This window comes from Hippopotamus amphibius, chromosome 2, assembly GCF_030028045.1.
Source record: "Hippopotamus amphibius kiboko isolate mHipAmp2 chromosome 2, mHipAmp2.hap2, whole genome shotgun sequence".
Taxonomy (NCBI): domain Eukaryota; kingdom Metazoa; phylum Chordata; class Mammalia; order Artiodactyla; family Hippopotamidae; genus Hippopotamus; species Hippopotamus amphibius.
The window spans coordinates 199,067,556-199,088,340 of record NC_080187.1 but is presented as its reverse complement, the minus strand read 5'-3'; the positions used below and the strand labels follow the sequence as shown (position 1 = coordinate 199,088,340).

Sequence of the window (20,785 nt, the reverse complement as noted above, 5' to 3'; positions counted from 1 at the left end):
AAATAGAGACACAGATGTACAGAACAAACATATGGACACCAAGTGGGGAAAACGGGGGGGTGGGGTGGGGTGGAGGGGTTGGGTGGGATGAATTGGGAGATTGGGATTGCCATATATACATTACTAATAAGAAAAAAAATCAAATTGTACACTTTAAATATATGCAGTTTATTGTATGTCAATTGTATCGCAACAAAAATTCTTAAAAAAAAAAAAAAAAGAGTAACACAAAACCCAATATAGCACTAGGCCTACAGTTGGGCATGTAATACTTTTTGAACTAAAACATTCTATACTGGACATCTTTTTAAAAATTAAACTTTCTGTTTTTGGGAATTTTCAAGTATAAACAAAAGTAGGAAAAAAAAAGTATGATAAATCTTTCTTTATATACCTTCCACCCTGCTTCAACAACTGTCAGTATTCTGCTGCTCCTGCCTCATCTATTCTTCCATCTCTCAGCTCCTGTTACATCCCCAACAATCCCTTATTAACGTGTAATAGCCGGTCTGTGGTCACCTCTTTCTTCACTTTTTTTTTTCAGGATGATGTCTAATGTCTAGCCATTATTTACCAGACTCCTGTCTCTTGAAATAATTTTAGAAAAGAATAAGATGATTTTTTGAAACAACATTCTGAAACAGCACTGACTCGCTCAAAAAATATAATTAGCAAGTTTTATGGAGGGAAGAGAAACAAAAAAACAATGACTTTTCTCCCTGCCAAGCTACCTCTGCATAATCTAACTCTCTCTGGCCTTTTAACAGAAGCAGGAAATGAAAACTGCCTACTGTTCATCCTTCAAGATGAGACATTCCTTCCACAAAACAAATTATTTTACCTATGCTCCAAACAACTCACAAAGCCCCATTCACCCTGAAGGCAGCTGATGGCTTACTACCCTTGCCAATGTGCTCTTTCCTGGATCACAGGATTCAGATTCAAACATTTTTTGAATGCCTACTGTGTGTCAGCCACTGTGCATGCCCTTTCACATGCTCCTTTATTAGTGAATCATCTCTTGGATAGCTTCAACATTTGATCCAACAGCCAGTTTTGTCTTAACATTCCTGACTCCAACAATCCTCCATCACCATCAAATAATCTACTCCCGAAAAGGTGTTAGCATGGGGAACCGCTTGACTTGTGAAAATTTTAAGTTCATTATTCAATTTTGACATAACCTATTCTTAGCACCTGTAAAACATTTATAAACAGAAACCTCAATTGAACAGAGCTGAGGGACCAGAACAGAGAGCTCTCACAACCTGTGATGGTAACAGAGCCCAGCAAGAAGAAAGACTCCTCTTCTTTCCTGACACGGACTCAGTCAATGAAAAGCCATGAACTCTCCTATACTCTAGCCCTCCCAGTTTCCTTTTCTCCCTCTATAAAAGCATTCTCCTTCTCTTGCTGTAGGAGAATTGCATGTGGCTCACCATGGCTACAGACCCTGAACTGCAATTCTTTGCTGATTCCGAATAAACCCATCTTTGTTGGAGAAATATCTGGTACTCTGTTTTAGGTCAACATTTTCGCAGCCCATAGTGGGACCAGAGAAGATCCCCAACAACTCTGGGGCTGGTAAGTGAACAGGTATGGTACCCACAATTGAGCCCACTGCACCCACTGATTTTCTTGCTGACCCTGAGGTCTGAAGGTATGTCTTTCTCCTGGATCCATGCTCTCATTCTCTTTGTGTTTGAAGGTCTCTAGGCTTTATTTGGGATCTACTTTAAAGTTTCACCTTTCTGGTTAAAGGCTTGCTCTGTATGTAAGTACGTGTTTGGCACTTCAGTCTGATTTTTTAAAATTAATTAATTAATTAATTAATTATTTGGCTGTGTTGGGTCTTCTAACATGAGCTTTCTCTAGCTGTGGCGAGTGGGGGCTAATCTTCGTTGTGGTGTGTGGGCTTCTTATAGCGTGGCTTCCCTTGTTGCGGAGCATGGGCTCTAGGCGCACAGGCTTCAGTAGTTGTGGCGCATGGGCTTAGTTGCTCTGTTGCATGTGGGATCTTCCCAGACCAGGGATGGAACCCATGTCCCCTGCATTGGCAGGCAGATTCTCAACCACTGCACCACCAGGGAAGTCCCCAGTCTGATTCTGAGAACAGACTGGCTCAACTGAAGCTGGCTGAGAAGCTGTCCACACATTCCTTTGGTAACAGGGATTGCTTCACTGAAACTGCTTTGGTTCAGTCATTGGCCTATGAAAGAGGGTCTGTTCTCTGGAAACTTGTTGAAAAGTCTTTGGCCCAGCACCTCCAGGACAAAGCTGTTTCCTTAGAACTGGATTGTATAAGCTTGCTGGCTCTGTTTGAGTTTCAAGCTGTTTGAACTGAGCTGTTTGTGCACTTTGAAAATTATTCTTTTACTCTAAAGAAAAACCTCTGAGGAATGGGATCCCAGTTATCTAGGTGTTTTGAAGGTACCCCCTCTTACAGGAACTCCAGCTGATTTTATGTTTAAAGACCTTCCTCAAGCACATTTTTAACTCAATGGACCAACCTGACCAAAGGCAATTCAGAATATCACTGGCCATTGTGGGGAACATTTGAAATCCCCAATTTTAATTTCCTTAAGACTGAATTTGACTACAATAGCTCAATATTTTTGAGAACTGAGGGGAATACCTATTTTAATTGGTGTTTTGAGGCTTCCCAATGTTATCAGAAGTCTGAAATTGTCTCTCTGCAAAACAAGATTTTAAGGTAATATTTCTCTTGTTGAACTTCCCTTTTTCTCTGAAACTCTCCCTACTTCCTTTTCTTCTGAACTTGTCAGAACCTGTCCGTTTAAAATTAAGCCTTCTGAGGATCCCAGAGGCTAAACCCTTGATTTTTTATATTTCCTGGACCAAAGCTGAACTGGGAGCCATAGTCAAATATTTTCCCAAAGTAACTAAGGATCACAGATTTGCTGAGAAATTTAATATAGTCATTTAAACTTATCGACCTGGTTTCTCTAATTATATCAGCTAGTTTATGTACTTGTCAGTGAAGGCCAGATCCAGTACTGAAAACCACTAATTGGGAAAATCCTGAAAGGTCTCTAGAATTACAACTGGGAGACCAGCTCGCTAATTTATATGATCAGGCTCAGGCAATCACTAGGTGACTTCATCAAGCAATTCCTGGGGCTTTTCCAAATCCTGTTGATTGGAACAAATTCAGATTTGCACACAAAAATCTGATGAACCTGTTCATGACTATTACCATCGACTTCAAATTGTTTTTAAAGAAAATCCTGTTTTTCCTACATGTGTTGATTCCACCTGGGGAGCTTTTAACTCTATGTTTATTAATGGGCTGAACAGGGATCTTTTCCTTCTAGTAAAAAGAACCAGAATGGAATGGGAAACTGTGTCCACTCCAGATTTAGGTAATCTGGTGAACCAGCTCTCTTGCACTCTAATGAGTCACCTAAAAGGAATACCAACAAACTTCTTAATCTTCAACTCCAGCAAGTGAAAGTTCCTAAACAAAATCAAAACCCTCCTAGTTTTTAATTATTACAAAAAGCCAGGACATTGAAAAAGAGATTGTTATAAATTTAAGTGCATTAAGCACCTTTAGCTCTCTAGCGTTTCCAACATCCTGCCAATCCTCAATGGTAGGGCTCTGAGGAACTACAGGCATTCTTTTCAATTCTCCCTGTTAATCATCTTGGAGAAATGTTTCTCCAGATTTGGGATGAAACTCTTCCACTCCTAACTGACACTAAAGCTACAGTCTTAGTTCTCACCTCCATGACTACAAAGCAGCCCCTGCCTGAGAGTACTGAAACAGTTTATTTATTTATTTATTTAATTTTATTTATTTATTATTTTTGGGGGAGTACACCAAGTTCAATCATCTGTTTTTATACACATATCCCTGTATTCCCTCCCTCCCTTGACTCCCCCCCACCCTCCCCGAAGTACTGAAACAGTTTAAATAGTGAGGCTCTGTAGTGAAGCTCAAGAGTTCCTGTCTCTGAACTTACTCCTTTTTGTTTAGGCCCAACAGGCTGAATTATATGCTTTTACATGGGCTTGTACTTTAGCCAAGGACAAAGTTGCCAATATTTATGCTGATAGTAGATATGCTTTCAGAGTAGCTCATGATTTTCAAATGTTGTGGAAGCAACATGGTTTTCTTACCTTCAGCAGAAATAAAATTTAAAATGTCCCCTATGTTTAGGAATTATTAGATGCAATATTTTTACCTGCCACTTTATTATTAAGATCATGGGGCATTCTAAACTTGACTTGCTGGAAGCTGAGGGAAATCACCTTGCTGCTATTTCCAAAAGAAATGCTGCCCTCAAAGGCACCAGCAGCAGCCAAATCTCTGTAATGGTCCAAAGGGATACTCCCCCAAATGATAACTCAGAAAAACATGCTAAAGGAACCCAACAATTGGCCTCAGGAAAGGAAAAACAAGATTAGAAATTCAATAATTGTTGGTTTGATAAAAAGAGAAAGCTCTGGTTTGGACCAAATAACAACCCAGTATAAGTGGAGAGTCTAAAATTCCCACTCCTTACCACTGCACGTGCTTTAAACCCCTGGTCTACTGACAAAATAACATTCATGAATCAATACTGGTGGAAAAATTAAAACATGTATAAAACCATACAGATGAATATCAATAGTAATTTCTGGTTTGCAACCTCAGATGGATCATCAACATCTCCTGAAAAGCTTTTTACTTGTCATTAGAGAGCTCATGGAATTATAAGAAAACTTTAAGGTTTTTATTTCAATCAAACAACAGACACTCTAATCCCTCTAGTACTAAAATCCCAGTAAAGTGAATGTCTAGCTTCTGTTCAAATACAGCCACTGAGAGGGAAGTCACTATTTACCAAGGTTGCATAGTCCATCCTCTATACTAGGAGAACATTCCTTCTTATACTAAGTTAAAATCAGAATTGCTTAACTCCTACATATTGTCCAAAGTTTTAATCTTAAAAGTTATAGAACAAGTCAAATTATGCTTCAAATATTTGAAGATGCTTCTCAAGTTACTGGTGTCCTCCCTTCTTAAAACTAGATAGCCCTCTGTCCTTCAATCATTCTCTATATGCTAGAGTTGCAAGTTACTTTACTATTTGCAAATTCTTCTCCGAATGGGTGTTTACTTTTGCCTGTTTAGAAATACATTTGCTCTGAATGGTATACAATATCAACTTCCTTGTTCTTAATATTATGTTCTAATAATTTAGCCTAAAGCTAAGGTCCCTACTATTAGGTTTGTTGTTATGTAAAGAAATATCCAAACTGCTCTTTAAAACAACTAGCTTTAATTAATCCTCTTGGGAAAAGAGCAGGTCAGTATAGGATTGGCTACATAAGAAAACCCTGATTCTCTTAATTGTCAGAAACATATAACTGTGTTGGAAAAAAATCATGCTTTGATGCAATATTATGCATTATCTGGAGCAGGGTCAGTTCAGTTAAGGGCCAAACAGAAAACATTTAAGCTTTGTGGGCCATATTGTCCCTGCTGTAACCACTCAACTCCATTTCTGTAGCAAGAAAGAAGACCTAGCCAATACATAAACGAATGAACATGGCTATGTTCTAATAAAACCATTCACAAAAAAAACAAAAGGGGTGGAAATATTTGGCTGGTAGCCGTAGTTTGATGACCCCTGGTCTAGAGCATACCTTTCTAGGTTATCAGATTCTCATTCTAAGAGAGCTATTTTACAACTCTCTAAATTTTAGATAACTAGTAGCAATGAAAAGATAATTCTTATAGGTACATCTGAAAAAAATTTCTGTCAGGTGACCCTTCACCTGACAGACCTTTCCCCACTGCTACCACCCTCCTCCAAAGGAAAAAAAAAGTTTTGCCTCTGTTTGAATATTTATTTCCATAATTTGATCTATGAATGTGTCTGTTTTTGGATTCTCCTTTGAACTGGTTCTAACATCTTACAGATTTCTTCACTGATGAGATACAATCTACATACATGTTCATTTTTGTATCTATAGGAGACTCATGATTTTATTTTTAAAAAACTATCTCAACACCTGCAATGTGCTGTTGTTATATAACTAAGATCTGTCTAAACTACCTATCCCACTGTTCTTGATATGTAGCCTAGAGCAATACCATTTCAAATGGTTCCTTGTCGCCAGTTTATAAATTCTCTTGTAAATTGTAAACCAAAGCATAACTTTTCTAAGAAACACCTGTGTTTTTTTATCATGCCACATGTCTAATCCCAAACCCTTACAGGATAAAATATAAACTCTTTGTTTAGGTATCCAAGCATCATCTGTACAGTTCAAACATCTCACACTGTTTCCCTAAATAAATATTCCATTCAAACCAGGTTAAAACGCTACTATTCCTAGAATACACATTCACTTCTTTTTGCATTCCAAATACATTCATTCAAAAGGTATTCATTGTGGTGACCTAGACGGGTGGGACTGCGGGGTGGGGGGTGGAAGGAGGTCCAAGAGGGAGGGGATGTATGTATACATACAGTTGATTCACTTCACTGTACAGCAGAAACTAACACAACATTATAAAGCAACTATACCCCAATTAAGAAAAAAAAAGGTATTCACTGATAGCTTCTATTTGTCAGGCACAGAGTGAGGAGCTGGAAATACAACAAACAAGCAGCTAGTGACTAGGCCTTCACAAAGCTGATACTTTTGGTGGGAGAAAATTAAGGAAGAAGCAATAAGATGTATCGAATATTACTGCTTCTATTTTATCAGTCATGTGTTCTCTTTCCCCAAGATGTTCTCCTGTCTACTGTCAAATTTTACTCACCCTCCAAGATCTTAGAGTTCTACACTTCCTTTGCAAAATCTTCTCTGTATCAAAATCACATTCATTTCTCTCTGTTCTGAGTTTTAACTTACATCTGTGCTACTTACTTGAGATTTAATATGTATCATCTTATCATTTTAGTTAATTTTGTGTGTGTACACAGTTGGTCTTCCCAACTAGAATGTAAGCTTCCTGAAGACTGATACTAATTCTTTTATTCAGTTGCCTGGCCCAGTTCCTTATACACGATAAAATAAGCAAATACTTATTGATAAGATCCTTTACCTTTTAAGTAAGTTTTGTCATGTGTGAAATTGTTTGGGTTTTTTTTCTTTTTATTTGACTTTCGACTTTTTTTACCCAGTAAGAAAGAAGCATGAGAAAAAAGGTGAAGCATTTAAATTGTACGTTAACTTGGTCTGCTTAAAAGAGAAGTGGCAACAAATTTCTATGAATTCGGATAATTTTTAAGGGCACAACAGTCCTTAGGGAATAAGGAATTCTTTTTATTAAAAATAAAATAAAACACAATAAGGTTGTAAAAATCTGGTCAATAAAATGTTAAAATACAATGAACACATTATGTTGTGGGATACAGATCTGTGTAATATGTCCTATTAAATCAGTGCAAAACTCTTATTATTTGATTAAAAGTAGGTTTGAAATAAAGCAAATCACGTGAAATACTTCTTAAGGAATTTATTTTAAATTTATAGAAATTTGTAAAAGAACTACCTGAAACCAAACTACATCTAGAGGTTAAACAATTAGGGATATTGAAATAATTTGAAATGCATTAAAAATCCTATCTTAACTTAAAAACTTAATTATAAGAGTAAAAGAATGATGGAGTTCAGGATACAACACCCCAAAATATGGTACCTTGGCATACTGAATATTTTAAGCTGAGGAGTTTGGGAAACTGACAGAACCAGGAAGGTCCCTCTGATGCCCTCCACCCCAACCTCAGCCCTTCTTCCCTGAAATAGGCTATCTTCACATAAGATGTGCCCTCCCTATACCCAGAGGAAAGGCGCATCCTTATATTCAAAGAAAAAGGGACATTAAGAAGAATCCTAACAAACAGGTCTTACTAAGTTTCTCCCAGTTTATAATTACCTCATACTCCTTAATCTTATATCATATTCATCCATAGTTGCCTACTCTTCATCGAACTTAGCATGAAAGTACATAGGTCTGTTTCTTTTGGTCTTCATTTCCTTATGAAGGCTTCTATGTCATGCAAAACTTATATTAAATGAATTTGTAAGCTTTTCTCCTGTTAATCTGTCTTTGTCTGTTTTCCAGATTCAACCACGAATCCTGAGAGGGTTGAAGAAAACTTTCCTCCCCTATAGAATTAAGACCTTTTATATACTTACAGATATCTTAGGCTAGGTAATTATTCCATTGGTCTCATCCTTTAGGGTTTTCTCTAAATATGCTGTGAGAAATTACCCCATCAAGTAACTATTCAACCTCTAAAACTGTCAGTTGTCACTGGCTAAGGAAACCTGTCTTCCTTAAAAGAAAACTATTACTAGTGATGTGGGGGGAGGAAGAAAGAAGGAAAAAGAAAGAGAAGTAGCTACACCAGGGGTATCTTTTGTGTAACAGCTTGTAGTCATGTTACCAACTAGATGATCCTGTTCTTGAAATTACCAGAGAATTACAAGTCTAGAAGGTACTGGAAATTTGTTCATCAACTGCACTTAACCCTGTCACAAAAAGAAAAATTGTAGAAGCCTTCGGTAACCTTATAGAGTTGTGGGAGTTCTTTTTATATCCTGGATACCAGTGTTTTGTCAGATGTATGTTTTGCAAAAACTGACTCCCAGATTGTGGCTTTAGTCTACTCTTTTTTTTAACCTATGCTTTTTAATAAGCAGAAGTCTTTATTTTGATTGTCTAGCTTATCATTTTTTTCTTTTGTATTTTTTTTTCTTTCTTTATTCTGTGTAAGAAAGCTTTGCTTACCCCCAACTGAGGAGAGATTCTCCTATGTTTTCTTCTTAAAGTTTTGTAGTTTTAGCTTTAATTTTAGGTCTAGGATCCATCCTGAATGACTTTTGCTTTTAGTGTAAGAGAAGGACTGACTTTCATAATTCCACATATGAATATCCATTTGTTACTGCATCTTTTATTAAAAATCTGTCCTATTCCCATTGGGATACTTTGGCAAACACTGTTGAAAATCAAATGATTTGCATAAGTGTGGGTGTACTTCCGGGCTCTATTCTGTTCCAATATTGTATTTCTCAATCACACCAATACTGGTGCTGTTTAATTACAAGGCTTTAATACTAAGTCTTATGTTAGAGTCAGGTGGCATAAATTCTCCAGCTTTGCTCTTCACATCTCAAGACTGCTTTGGGTATTCTAGGTCATTTAGAGTTCCAAAGAAATTTTAAAAGTAGCTTGTAAATTCCTAAACAAACACAAAGAATCTTGGTGGAGTTATAACTGGGATTACATTTAATCTACAGGTCAATTTGGGAAGAACTGACATTTTAGGACTATCATCTACCTATTCATGAACATGGTATATCTTTGCACTTGCTGAGGTCTTTTCAAATTTCTCCAAGCAATGCTTAGTAGTTTGCTTAGCAGTTTTCGATGGTCTTGCATGTCTTTTAACATTTAGTCTTAAGTATTTAAATAAAGTTTCTTAGATGCTACTGTAAATGACATCTCATTTAATTTTTTTAAAAACTAAGCTGTTCTTTACATACAGTAAAATGTCCAGATCTTAAGTGTATCACTCAATCAGTTTTGATGAATGCATATTAAGACACAAGATGTTTCTATCACCTCAGAAGTGAGTTATCTTCACAGTAGAACACTCCTCCCAGTGGCAACCACTGATCTGATTTTTATCAACACAGGAGAGTTTTGTCTACTACAGCTGTTCATATAAATGGAGTCATACTGTATTTTTGAGATTTGGCCTCTTTCACTCAGCATAACATTACTGAGATCATTAGATCATTCCATTTTACTACTGAAGAGCATTCAATGTATGAACGTAAGACAGGTCACTTATCTACTCTCCTGTTGATGAACATCTGGGATATTTCCAGTTTTAGACTATAATGAATAAAGCTGCTATGAACATTTTCAATGAAACCTTTTGGTGAGCAATGTTTTCATTTTTCTTGGATAAACACCTGGGAGCAAAACTGTGGAGTCATGGGATAGATGCATACTTGACTTTACAAGAAACGGCCAGTTTTCTAAACTCACTGTACCATTTTACAGTCCAACTAGCGATTTTAATTTTGGCTGTCAAAAAATTTAAGCTATTCTGAACAACAAGGTCCTAATGTATAGCACAGGAAACTATATCCAATATCCTGTGATAAACCATAATGGAAAAGAATATAAAAAAATAATGTATATATGTCTATAACTGAGTCACTTCGCTGTAGAGCAGAGATTGGCACAACAATGGAAATCAACTACACTTCAATTCAAAAAAATTGAAAAAAATTTTTAGCTATTCTGGTAGGTGTGTACTGTCATGTCACTGTGATTTTAATTTTTATGTTCCTGACAGCTAATAATGTGGGGCATTTTTTAATGTGCTGATTGCCCATCTGTATACCATCTTTTATGAAGTGTCTGCTCTAAAAAATTGGATTGCTTCTTTCTTATTACTGAGTTGTCAGGGATCATTATATAGTCTACACATAAGTCCTCTGTCAAATACATGTGTTGCTAATAACTCTTCCCATTCTGTGACTTCTCTTTTCCTTTTTCTTCATGGTGTTCTGGGATGAACACAAGTTTTAAATTTTAATTAAGTTCAATTCATCAATTTTTCTTCCATGTTCTAGGCTTTCTAGATCTTCTGTAAAAAATTTGTTTACCTTGAAGTGGTAAAGATATTAATCTCCTTTTTCCCTAGCAGCTTTATTATTTTAGCTTATATGTAAGTCCATGATCCATCTCAAATCTATGTCTGTCTATGATATAAGGTTGAAGTTCTTTTTTTTAAAGTATTGATATACAGTTGTTTCAGCACCATATATTAAAAGAGATGTTTATTTTCTTACTGAATTGCTGGAGTGCTGTTATCAAACATCATTTCCCATATAGGGATGGGTCCCTTTCTGGACTCAATTCTGTTCTATGATCTATTTGTCAGTCTTCATATGAAAACTACAGTGTCTTGATTAGTATTGCTTTATAGGAAGTCTTTAAGCTAGGTAAATTTCTTCCTCCTTTCTTTTCAAAGATTCTTTTGGCTTTTCTTAATCCTTCGCCTTTCCAACCAACTTTTTTTTCTCCCGTTGGATTTTTTTTTATTATTTTTTTGGGGGTACACCAAGTTCAATCATCTGTTTTTATACACATATCCCCCTATTCCCTCCCTTCCTTGACTCCCCCCCCCTCGAGTCCCCCCCTCCCTCCCCGCCCCAGTCCTCTAAGGCATCTTCCATCCTTGAGTTGGACTCCCTTTGTTATACAACAACTTCCCACTGACTATCTATTTTACAGTTGGTAGTATATATATGTTTGTGCTACTCAATCAACTTTTAAATAATTTTGTCAATGTTCATAGAGCCTGCTGGAATTCTGACTGGGGTTGCATTTAGCCCAGTGGAACTAACATCTAAATGATGCTGAGTCTTCCAATTCATGAACATGGTACACATCTCTCTTTATTTAGATCTTCTTTGATTTCTATCAGAAATATCTTATAGTTTTCATTGTTGAAGCCTTATAATCTTTTGTTAAACTTATCCCACAGTATTTTATACTTTTTGATGTGACTATAAACAATACTGTTTTTTTTTTAAGTATAGTTGATTTACAAAGTTGTGCCAATCTCTGTTGCACAGCAAAGTGACTTAGTTATATACATATATACATTCTTTTTTTATATTCTTTTCCACTATGGTTTATCACAGAATATTGAACATAGTTCCCTATGCTATATATTAGGACCTTGCTGTTTATCCAGTCTAAATGTAATTGTTTGCATCTACCAACCCCAAACTCCCCGGCCATCCCTCTCCCTCCCCCTAACCTTGGCAATCACAAATCTGTTCTCTACATCTGAGTCTGTTTCTGTTTAGTAAATAGGTTCATTTGTACCATATTTTAGATTCCACATATAAGTGATATCATGGTATTTGTCTTTCTCTTTCTGACTTGCTTCATTTAGTATGATAATCTCTAGGTCCATCCATGTTGCTGCAAATGGCATTATTTCATTCTTTTTTATGGCTGAGTAGTATCCCATTGTCCACGTATGCACCACATCTTCTTTATCCATTCATCTGTTGATGGACATTTAGGTTGTTTCCACGTTTTGGCTATTGTGAATAGCACTACTATGAACATTGAAGGTTCATGTATTTTTTTGAATTATAGTTTGGTCCAGGTATATGCCCAGGAGTTTGCTCCAGGTATATGCCCAGGATCATATGGTAATTCTATTTTTAGTTTTCTGAGGAACCTCCATACTGTTTTCCATAGTGGCTATACCAACTTATATTCCCACCAACAGTGAAGGAGAGTTCCCTTTCCTCCACACCCTCTCCAGCATTTGTTATTTGTAGACTTTTAAAATATTTATTTATTTAGGCTGCTCCAGGTCTTGGTTGAGGCACGTGGACTCTTAGTTGTGGCATACGGTCTCTTAGTTGTAGCATGCATGTGGGATCTAGTTCCCCGACCAGGGATTGAACCAGGGTCCCCCTGCATTGGGAGTGTGGAGTCTTACCCACTGGACCACCAGGGAAGTCCCTGTAGACTTTATAATGATGGTCATTCTGACCAGTGTGAGGTGGTGCCTCACTGTAATTTTGATTTGCATTTCTCTAATAACTAATGATGTTGAGCATCTTTTCATGTGCCTACTGGCCATCTGTATGTCTTCTTTAGAGAAATGTCTATTAAGGTCTTCTGCCTATTTTTCGACTGGTTTGTATGTTTTGTTGCTGTTGAGTTGTAAGAGCGGTTTGTATATTTTGGACAGTAAGCCCTTGCTTGTCACATTATTTGCAAATATTTTCTCCCATTCTGTAAGCTTTTTTTTGTTTCTTCTTAAATGGTTTCTTTTGCTGTGCAAAAGCTTGTAAGTTTGATTAGGTCACATTTTAAACAATACTGTTTTGATAATTTCATTTTTTAATTGTTCACTGCTAGTATATAGAAATATAACTGACTTTTTTAGATTGCCTATGTAACCTGTGACATATCTACAAGTACTTATTAGTTCTGGAAGTGTTCTTGATAATTCCTTAGGACTTCTCATGTACACAGACATATCATTTGCCAATTCAGCTGAATTTATTCCTTTCCAATTTTTATGCCCTTTTCCCCCCTTGGCTTATTACTAATACTGGCTAGGAAGTAAAATTCAGATAATAAGAGTGGAAATTCTTACCTTGATCCTAATATTAGGGGAAAAACATTTAGTCTTTCACCGTTAAGCATGCTGTTACACTTAAAAGCTATAGATCTTTCATACAAGTCTTCTCATCAAACTGAGAAAGCTGTTTCTATGCTTAGTTTGTTGAGAGAGGTTTTATCATGAATATTTGATTGTGTTGAATACTTTTTCTACAACTTTGGAAATGTTTTTCTCCTTAATTCTGTTAATGCATTGAACTACACTGGTTGATTTTCAACAATTAAGCCAAACTTTCACTTCTGGTACAAACCACATGTGCATTTTGAATATCAGGGTGTTGCTCATCTTGTAAAATGAGCTGCAAAGTGTTCCCCTCCTCCTCTATTTTCTAAAATAGTTTGTGTAAGATTGGTATTATTTTTCCCCCTAAGCACTTAAAAGGATTCACCAATGAAGCCATATGACAGTCAAGCTTTCTTTCTGGAAAAGTTTTTGAGATGAATTTACTTGGATTAACAGATGCAGATTCATTCAAACTCTCTGTTTCATCTTGTCCCCTTTGAGTAAATAATTTTCAAGAAATCTGCTTATTTCACCTAAGTTGTCAAATTTATTCAATTAAGTTATTCCCAACACTTCCTTACTATTCTTTTAGTGTATACATGATTTACAGAGATAACCTCTCTTCCACTTCAGATACTGGTAATTGGTGTTCTTTCCCCTCCTTCCTTCTTCCCCTTTGTTTTAACTAGTCTAGCTAGGACTTACTAATTTTATGGGTCTTTTCAAATGGCCAAATTTTGGCTTTGTTAGCTTTTTCTGTTATTTGTGTAATATTACACTGATTCCTGCTCTTATCTGTACTGTTTTCTCCCTTCTACTTATTTTGTATTTCTTTTTCTAGCTTCATAGGGCAGAACATCAGGTCATGTATTTTAGATCTTCTTTTTTAACACAAGCATTTATTTATTTTAAAATAAATACATTTATTTATTTATTGGCTGCATTGGGTCTTTGCCGCTGTGCACAGGCTCTCTCTAGTTGTGGAGACTGGGGGCTCCTCTTCGTTGCAGGGACTATACTTCATTGCAGTGCGTGGGCTTCTCACTGCGGAGCACAGGCTCTAGGTGCTCAGGCTTCAGTCATTGTGGCACATGGGCTCAGTAGTTATGGCACATGGGCTTAGTTGCTCTGTGGTATGTGGGATCTTCCCAGACCAGGGATCAAACCCATGTCCCCTGCACTGGCGGGCGGATTCTTAACCAGAGAAGTTCCGATACAAGCATTCAGAGCTATGCATTTTCTCTAAGGCACTGCTTTAATTGCACCAACAAATTTTGTTATATCATATTTCATTATAACTTATTTAGAAATACTTCCTAATTTCCTTCCGATTTCTTTTCAAAACTATGGGTTAGACATGCCCATGTTTAAATGAAACAGCCCGTTCATTTCCAAATATTTGGTGATTTTCTAGGTATCTTACTGACTTCTAATTTAATTCTTTTGTGGTCAGAAAAAATACTTTGTATGATTTTAAGCCTTTTCAATTTATTGACACTAATTTAAAGATCAGCACATGGTTCAATCCTGTTGAGTGTAACATGTACCCTTAAAAGGAATTTACATTCTTCAGTTGTTGGGAATAGAATTTTATAAGTATCATTTAGGTCAAGGTAGTTTATACAGTTCATTTAGTTCTATGTCTTGACTAAGTTTTTGTCTAGTTAGTCTGTCAACTGCTGAGAGGTATTCAAATCTTCAACTATGATTGTGAATTTCTCTCTCTTTACACCAATTTTTGTTTCATTTATTTTGAAGCTCTGTTACTAGATGTATACACATTTATCATTGTTTTATCTTCCTTATGTATTGACTTTTATCATTTTATCATTATCAAAGTCTGTATACAATGAGATTGACTGTAATGAAAAAAGAGGACAGTAAAGAAGCAAATGGTATGAATAAATTTCTAAATAACTGTTAGCTGAGTTTTTAAAGTTAACTGTTATTTTTTAAGGGTATAATATCTTAACTCTGATGAAAATTAAATCTCTTAGGAAAAAAACAAGACCCTGCCTCTTTTAGGCTGAACACTTTGAGAAAAACTTGCACAAACTTGAATAAATACTTGTTTAAGAGGTATCAATGACAAACTGTCATAATCATAAAAGGATTTTTCACTTCATGGTGGCAGTTATTAATGTATTATACCCACTGGGTATTTGGGGGGGGGGGGGGAAGTTACTTTTATTTTTTTAAATTATTTTTTATTGGAGTATAGTTGATTTACAATGTGGTGTTAGTTTCTGCTATACAGGAAAATGAATCAGGTATACATACACATATATTCACTCTTTTTTAGATTCTTTTCCCATATTGGTCATTATAGAGTACTGAGTAGAGTTCCTTGTGCTATACAGTAGGTCCTTATTAATTATCTATTTTATATATATATAGTACTGTGTATATGTCAACCCCAGTCTCCCAATTTATCCCTCCCTCTACGCCTATTGTTAATAAAGATGCTGGCTTCTATCCTCTGTGTTGAGTCAAAACAAAAATTGCAATTGCACAATGATCTATCAATGTTTCCAGTAATACTGCTATACCAGTTTCCTTTTAATGGCTCATCAGTTATACAATTGCTGTGAAGGTAATATGAGGAGACTCATTTAGCAACATATTATTACATCATCTTAACATGAAGTAAGGCCCATCAGGCATTATTAAATTAGCCTGAATTTTGCAGTATGTCAGCAGCATTTTATGTACATTAATAGCAGAGTTAATGTTCCTTGCAGGATTCTGTTGAAGAAAAATGGTTTCAAAGTGGTGTTTGGATATAATTTTGTAGTCACTATCTATATTTCCTTCTATTATCATTGTGTGGTTAAGATTACTATGTTGCTTGTGAATAGGTAAGACAAATGGCAGCCAATTATTAATTGTTTCCGTATGTTTTTTTCTTTTCTGACCCATTAAATACTATTTGGAATACAGGTTTTTCTTTGAATGGGAGTGATACATCATTTTAAACTCTTGAATTTCCTGAGTTTACTACTTAACACCTCAAATCAGCTGGTGTGATCCATCATAATTTCTCTTAGCAACTGCAGCAACAGTCAGAGCTAAGTAACAATAATAAATAGCAAAGCCATTGTTCCTTTCACAGTAAGGAATCCTTTTATTTATTTTAAGAGCCCCTTGGTCTTCATTGATGTTATTTATCCTTGTTGCAGTATAATCTTCTCTCCTCTGTGCTGAATTTTGGGCTTTCTCTCTGGGGCTCATGCATTGTTGCCATGAATTCTTCAAAAATAAACCTTTCCCTGATTTGAATACCTAAAAATCTTCTTGTATATAGCAATATTGTTATTTTATATTTCATACATTCCCATAATCTTGTTCTGTAACCTTGTTCTCTTTTTGTTAGGCCTGCGTGATCTCTCCAACATGTGATAAATAATTATTGAAAAGTGGATCTTACAGTTTCTTCCTTTTTAATACTCCATATGTGCTTATATTTGGAGTATACAGAGACACTCGGTTTCTCAAAGCATAATCCCCAGTCCATGTGAATTAAAATCACCTGGGGCACTTGTTAAAAATATAAGTTCTCAGGCCCCTCCTTGACTGAACAAATTAAAATGGGAGGGAGGTAAGGGATTCTTACCTGCAATATAATTACATAATAGTTAAAAAACATCAAACATGAGTTTAGAAGGTTTACCACTTGCTAGATGTATGGCATTGAGCAAACTGCAGATACCTCTGAAGACACTCATTTTCTAACCTGCAAAACTGGTCCTGTTAAAAGGATTTAATGTGGGAGTTCCCTGGTGGCCTACTGGTTAGGATTCTGTGCTTTCACTGCTGAGGGCTGGGTTCAGTCCCTGATGGGGGAACTAAGACCCTGCAGGCTGTAGGTAACCGCCAAAAAAAAAAATGTTTAATTCAATGCCTGGCTTAGTTAGTGCTCAGTAAATGATAATAACCGTTATTAGAGAGCTATGCATCTAGGTTTAAATAAATGTTTTTGATATGAGAATTAAATCTGGTATAAACACACATTAATCACTGGTAAAAACTGTTAAGATTCATCTTTGCAAAAATTAGAGAATTACATAAATGGAGATTACCACTGATTCTAACTAAATAGCAATATCTTTGCCAAGGGAGTATAAAAAATGTAAGTGAAAACTCATAAATTAATATAAGCATTAACAATAATTTAATAGCTGCAGCTGTAGTTTCAAAGAGCTTACAATAATTTTCTTTCTCAAATTTAGCAGTAGTGTTAACATTAGGGCGGTGGTTTTCAATCATTTTGGGCTCTTAAAAATAATATTAAGCACATAGAATAGCTTTTTTTGGTGGGTTATATGAACCAAAAATATTTTAAAATGTGCATTCATTTTGTAAAATACTTTCAAGTACATGCAGTTTAACGTTCAGAGACTTATAAGGTATGTGGGGAAAAAGACTGCTAATTCTATTTTTCAAATGAAGAAGTCAATGCAGAGATGGGATTTAAGGTTAAATGATTTGTCTTAGAACCACAGGTCAGTAACTTGCAGAGATGGGATTTGAACCTAGGTATTCTGATTTTGAATGGCACAATTATGGGATAGGTATTAAATGAAGTAATATTGTTAGTATGACAGTTAAGTGCCCAGGTCTAAAGTTAGGGTGGGTCTCATGAAAGGCATGCAGACAACAGAAAACTAATTTAATATATTCTGCCTTTCCTTTGTGTGCTTTTGAGCTTGCTTCTGATGGGAATCTGCAGGTGAACTGAATGTTTAGGATTCTCAGTGTAAAGATGTGGGGAAAGAAGCAAAGTAAATGGCCATTAGTAGAAATGCAACATGCTAAGGAATGTGGAAGAGTTGAAAGAAAGTTTCCAAGTCAAGGAGATGGCAGGAAGCTCAAAAAATTGTTTGCATGTGGATTTGCAAGCAGCTCTTTGCAAGAAACCGCCCTCAACAGGAAACCCCTCGTGTCTTGTCACATTAGCAAAGCTATATTGTAACTACCCTTAAACCAGGCACTTGCTGTGCTCTGCCCATCTCTGGCCCAAGCACAGTTTTCATATCTTTTAACCACACAATACCTTGCCTAACCTGTTGGTTCTTTCCATAGATCAAAGAAGAAGAAATGAAGAGTAAGTAATTAACAGATGATCAGACCTCTCCCCTAGCTTCCCCTTCAGTAATCTCATGAACAAACTGTGTGAACAAACTTGTGAACAAGACAGCATCTAAAGAAAGATCACAAGAAGTCAACAAAACTATATGCAGAGGGGAATGGGTAATGACTTTGATCCCTTATCTCAATGATTAACTGAAATTACTTTCCTTTTTTTCCCCTTTAAAAACTGTCTTGGCTGAGAAGGATCTTAGAAGTCGGTTTTGGGGGGACATAAGTGTGTCTTCCTCCCAGATTGCTAGCTTTCTGGTTAAAAGAAGCCTTCCTTTCTACCAACACTGCCCCTCAGATATTGATCTGCAAGCAGCAAGCAGCCAGACTTGAGCTTGGTAACAGACTGAAATGAAAATACCTCCAACATTTGTTAAGTTTAACATAGGATAGTCAAGCTACACAGAGCAATTTTATGTTCTTGTGCTCTATCAGCAACACTTCTTTTTATGACGAAATAAACATCATTTTCAGAAATAAGCATTTTGGAAGAGGGTAGGAAGGTAACTGCTACTTTGCCTCCAGTTAAAATGAAGGTGAGTTATGAAATTCTTTGATGACAGAGAAAGACACTGGTGAACTGTGGAAGGGAAACCACTTTAAGCAGAGGAGCAGAAGACTAGAAAATATGTTTAATTACTAAAACCCCACTACATTTAGTCACAAATTAAATGCACAAATATTGGTGAAAGAAATTGGATAAATTTCTACCTCCTCTGTTAAAGTCTTTATCTACATGTTAAAAAATTATCTCACTGCTTCTGTATTTATTAACTTACTTGACAGCCTGGTAATCCAGTATCTCTGCTGTACAGGGAAAATGAGCCTCTTTCTGACGTTTTCCCTGTAAAACAAAGAAAATATCTTTATATAAAAATCCTCATTTACTGACAGTCAATTCAACTTCTAGACCATTCATGGAAGTACAGAGAAGAAATGAGAAATGAGAAGACAAAAATCCAATAAAAAAGATTTGAAAAGCTTACTACCATTCCAGTCATGTGAAATAATGAAAAAGATATTCAAGATAACGGATATCTATATAGCCAACAGTATGATCCATATACTCACAAGTGAGAATAACATTTCCCCATATTTGCTTCAGATTGAACATTTTCCCATTTTCCTTCTCTCTCTCAGAAATTAAAATAGTATAGATACAGTTCATATCTCACTCCAGACCCCAAGGTAATAACTATCATAAATTTTTTTATTATTATTATTTTAATTTATTTTTTGGCTGTGTTGGGTCTTAGTTGCTGTGCACAGGCTTTCTCTAGCTATGTTGAGTGGGGGCTACACTTCATTGCAGTGCGCGGGCTTCTCACTGTGGTGGCTTCTCTTGTTGTGGAGCACGGGCTCTAGGCATGCAGGCTTCAGTAGTTACGGCACACAGGCTCAGTGGTTGTGGCTTGTGGGCTCTAGAGTGCAGGCTCAGTAGTTATGGCACATGGGCTTGGTCGCTCCACGGCATGTGGGATCTTCCTGGACCAGGGATCGAACCTGTGTCGCCTGCATTGACAGGCGGATTGTTAACCACTGTGCCACCTGAGAAATCCCTATCATAAAATTGGTATGTGATTCCCACGTATATTTTGAATCTTTCAGTACATATTCATGTACTCAATATGCATTATTGTTTGTGCTTAATACATTTAAACAGATGGGATTATATGGTGTGTATACTGAGATATATGTTAAAAGTAGACACCTAATTCATTCATTTTTACTGCTATAAAATGTCCCATTATACAAATAAAACCACAGTTGATCTATTCTCCTATTGAAAAATAGAAAAAGTTTCTACTTTTTTGTTGTTATCATCAAGAGTGCTTAAACAAATATCCTTGCACGTCTTGTACACATATAAGAATTTCTCCAGGATAGACACAAAGAAGTGGAAATGCTGGATTCAAGAATGCACACTTTCAACTTCATAAGTATTACCTTTCTCTGAAGTTGTCATGCCAATTTATACTCTTTCCAGAAATGTATAAGAATTCCTGTTGGGATTATATTTGCAGTTCAAAAGCTGACGGCCAAGTGTCAGGAATGGTATAGGCCAGCTCTGGAGAGAGAGCACATGTCCCACAGTGCTAACAACTAGTAGCAGCAGTGTTCTTACTCGTTTGCTTGTTAATACACACGAGTTTAAGTAAGTCCAGTAAAGTGAATTTTCAAATAGTATATAGTTTGAAACTAAACAGTCTCTCACAAAGCACATTGCTTAAAAAGAAATCTGCAAGGATCACACTGTGATGTTAATATCAAAGATAGAGATACAAATAAAAATGACAATGGCAGAGCTAATTCTTTTTCTCTATTTCAAGGTAAAAAAAAAACCCCACAATGTAACTAAATCTGACAAGTTATCCAAAATATTTAAAATTACCAAAGCTATATGAACTTCACCATAATTTTATACTATACACTGAGAT

The 20,785-nt window shown here is 36.1% G+C and overlaps 1 protein-coding gene across 11 annotated transcripts in view; it reads right to left on the bottom strand.

The window, feature by feature from the left end:
* Positions 1–20,785, bottom strand: part of TCF12 (transcription factor 12) — a 375,921-nt gene that overhangs the window by 98,916 nt on the left and 256,220 nt on the right. For all 11 annotated transcript variants that reach the window (XM_057722459.1, XM_057722462.1, XM_057722469.1 and 8 more), the window contains one exon: positions 19,127–19,191. In XM_057722459.1, coding sequence (XP_057578442.1) covers positions 19,127–19,191 — 65 coding nt within the window. The remainder of the gene's footprint in view (positions 1–19,126; positions 19,192–20,785) is intronic.